The 3,435-nt window shown below is 33.9% G+C and overlaps 1 protein-coding gene across 1 annotated transcript in view; it reads left to right on the top strand.

Annotated features, from left to right (window-relative positions):
• The window catches only part of SPAG16 (sperm associated antigen 16), a 906,862-nt gene that overhangs the window by 525,613 nt on the left and 377,814 nt on the right, over positions 1–3,435 (top strand). Inside the window, exon 13 of the mRNA XM_007456417.1 lies at positions 3,045–3,171. Coding sequence (XP_007456479.1) covers positions 3,045–3,171 — 127 coding nt within the window. The remainder of the gene's footprint in view (positions 1–3,044; positions 3,172–3,435) is intronic.

Here is a 3,435-nt window from a genome sequence, read left to right as displayed (position 1 = left end):
GTTACCGAAAAAAAAAAAAAAAAACATAAATAAGGGTTTTTGATTGCTGCCTCTTCACAGACACACAAATAACCACAATTAAGAATTATAAAGAACAGGTATGAAAAAAAAAAAAAAAAAAATATATATATATATATATATATAAGGATACAAGGATTATAGAGAAAATGTTAAATGTAGAGGAAAATGAGACAAAATAAAACATAGCTGGTGTTCTTAAGGGGCAAAAAAGGAAAAAAAGCAGAATAAATGGAAGAGAAAAACATAAAGATATAGTGAAAGAATAACTACTTACTAGAATAACAGAAGTCTAAGATGGAAATTGCTATCAAGCCATGCCATGGTGAAATTTCTGAACTCCAGTGTTTGCAAAAGAACTGTTAGGGCTATGGGTATAAAAAGCGAATCATCCACAAAGGAAGTTAGGCAGGAAAGGGAAGAGAGATTCAGCTGGCCTCAGACTTTGCCCCTGGTAGGAAACAGTGAAACATTCCTCCACAAACATTGGAGGAGGAGAACTGATGGGCCCAAGATATTACAGCCATTCAGAGCTGCTCTTGAAGTACTGAATAATCAAGAAAATATACAAAAGTATGGGTTCAGAGGATTCGTTTAAATAGGTAAATGTAAATAGGTATTAATTGAACACGGAGGATGGGAGGCACTGAGCAACACTGGGATTTGTGATTACTGGTCATATGTGTGTGTTATAATTTTTGACATTGTAAGATTAACAAAATGATTTCAAAAAATTGGTAGGTGAATCCAAGAAAAATGGGAGGAATTATAAACATGTTATAATTATAAACATTTCCTTTTTAAATTATGCTTTCTATAAATGAAATATGACTAAAAATAACATACTTAATATTTTCTTAATGTGAGGATGTTTTTTAGAGAATGATATTTCATAATAATAAACTTGACTTTCTTATATAATTTAATTTAATAATTTACTACATTATATAATATATAATTTTCATTTTTTTATGAAATCAATCTCTCTTTTTCTCTGTCAGAGAGCTATATCTAGAGCAATTACTCTAATAGTTAAAGATGATTCTGTCAGTATAGTGGGTTTTGGAATATAAACGTTTAAAGAAATACTTTGTACTTATATTTTGAGAATCATTAGAAAACAGCAGGTAAAATTTCTGCATAAAACAGTACTTTTTTAAAAATAAAAGAAAATAATTTATCCTGTAAGTTTTAGCACACATAACAAAAAAATGTCATAAATAAAATCTGAGCATACTTACAGATATCCAAATATATTTTTGAGGGGTCAGATATTAAATATTTTAGGCTTGTGAACCATATGGTCTCTCATAACTGTGCAACTCTGCTGTTGTCATGGGAAAGCAGCGATAGACATGTGTAAACAAATCGATGTGTTCCAATAAATCATTATTTGCGAAAATAGGCAGCCAGCCATGGGCCATGGTTTTTGACCCCTGGTATATATTGACCTTTCATCAACCTTAATGATCAAAATATTATCAGCCTCTCTCAGAATATTAAGATAAAGAAACAGATACAAAATGGCCCTGATTAATGAATTTATTGATTTTATTTCCATGTTCCTGACATTAATTACTATAATACTTCACTTTGATATGAAAAGTCTCAATCAAGGGGCAAAACTGAGTAACTTATCGTATCCACATAAATCTTAATATTTTCTAACTTCTCAAAAAAGCCAAAATTTAAGTAAGGAGGAACAAACTTTGCTCCAAACAGTTCTTAGATGTTATGCTCAATTTGACTTCTTTCCCCTGCCTTTTACATTTACAACCTTGGTCAAAAATCTCAGATTGTTGAAGCTGGATTGGACCTCTCAGTGTATCAGATTAAGTAATCTCATTCTCACAAGAAGGACCCCTACTGCCACTGAGGTTAATAACTTCTCTATGGTAACCCTGCTAGTTCTTGTCAAAGTTAGGACTGGAACCCAGGCTATCAGCTCCCATCGCAGAGTTTTTCCCACTCCACCATACTGTCACGTATGGCATGGCTCAAGCCAGACAGCCATCAGCTGATCAGAGCTTAATGAGCTGGTTATCATACTAGAAATGTACCTATGTTGACTCCTCTGTTCTCAGCATTATTAGTTGTCCTGTTTCTTCTCTATTTTTAAAGTAGGTTTATAAATAAAGTTAATTAAAAGACAATCAAACATTACAAATGAGAAGTAATACTGCTCTATGAATATATCCTGCTTCATTAAGAAACAGTCCTTTCATAAAATGGCAAAAGGCAAAGCTGCCGTTGTCTTTCCTTATGAGTTATTTCTAATCATTTAGATCAGTGGTTCTCAGACTTCTGTGAGTATCGAATCAACTGGAGAGCTTGTAAAACACAGACTCTTGGGCCCCAGCCCCAGAGTTTCTGATTCAGTGGGTTTAGGATGAGGCCCAATTTGCATTTCTGATACGTTCCCAAGGGATGCTGATGCTGCTGGTCTGGGTAAAACACTTTGAGAACCACGGGTTTAGATTTGTTAATTCACACTTCTGCTCAGGCTCCATCTCAGATCCAGTGAAACAGAATGTCTGGGGCTTGAGGTGGAGTATCTGCTAAAAGTATCTCAGGTGATTCTAACGTAAACCCAAGCAGCTGAGGTGGGGGTGGGGCGGGGGGAGGAAGAGAGGCTGAGCAGCTTAAAGAAGTTTCTCTGGTCTTCCCATATTATGAAATGTTTTCTTCCTCAGTGTATTCCTTTATGAGACGGGAACAGTTTTTAAGTAGTCATTTCATTATAAGGAATAAATGAGGTAGTATAAAGATGACTTTACCAACTGACTTTATAGATTGAATGTAATTTAAATTTAGTCAGTTTTATGCTGCTAATTCTATAAAGTGCTTAGAATATAAGGTGGTTATAGAACTCTCCTTTTAAAATGTTATTTTTGTACATCTTGCCACTTGTAAAGCTACTTTATGCATCAGATACTTGAACTATCTTTGTTAGCATTATATAGACAGCATAAGAAACATGTAGTGCTAAGTCCTACAGCTTTAACTCTTACTGTTTCTCTATACAGTGAAAGATGCAGATGCACTTTGTATGGACATACAGACTCTGTGAACAGCATCGAGTTTTTTCCTTGCTCCAACATTCTTCTCACAGGTTCTGCAGATAAGTCCCTGTCTGCATGGGATGCAAGAACGGTAAGCAAATCATCAAAACTTTTTCCAATTTTGGTAGGTCTAGTTACTCTTAGTCACTTTTCAGGTATTATGTACAATTTATGAAGTAATTGTACAGGGGCATGTAGGTTAAAAGAATGGTAATAAGTTCCTATTTACAAGATCTTGTCTATGTGCTTTTATGTACCCTGCCTCCTAAAAGTAGGACTATAAAAATAATGTAATTACTTCATTAAACATTAATGCAACCATTTTTTTTTTTTTTTTTTTTTTTTTTTTTTTTTT

This window comes from Lipotes vexillifer, unplaced genomic scaffold (assembly GCF_000442215.2).
Source record: "Lipotes vexillifer unplaced genomic scaffold, Lipotes_vexillifer_v1.1 scaffold1179, whole genome shotgun sequence".
Lineage (NCBI taxonomy): Eukaryota > Metazoa > Chordata > Mammalia > Artiodactyla > Lipotidae > Lipotes > Lipotes vexillifer.
This window is presented reverse-complemented; position numbering and strand designations above follow the sequence as displayed.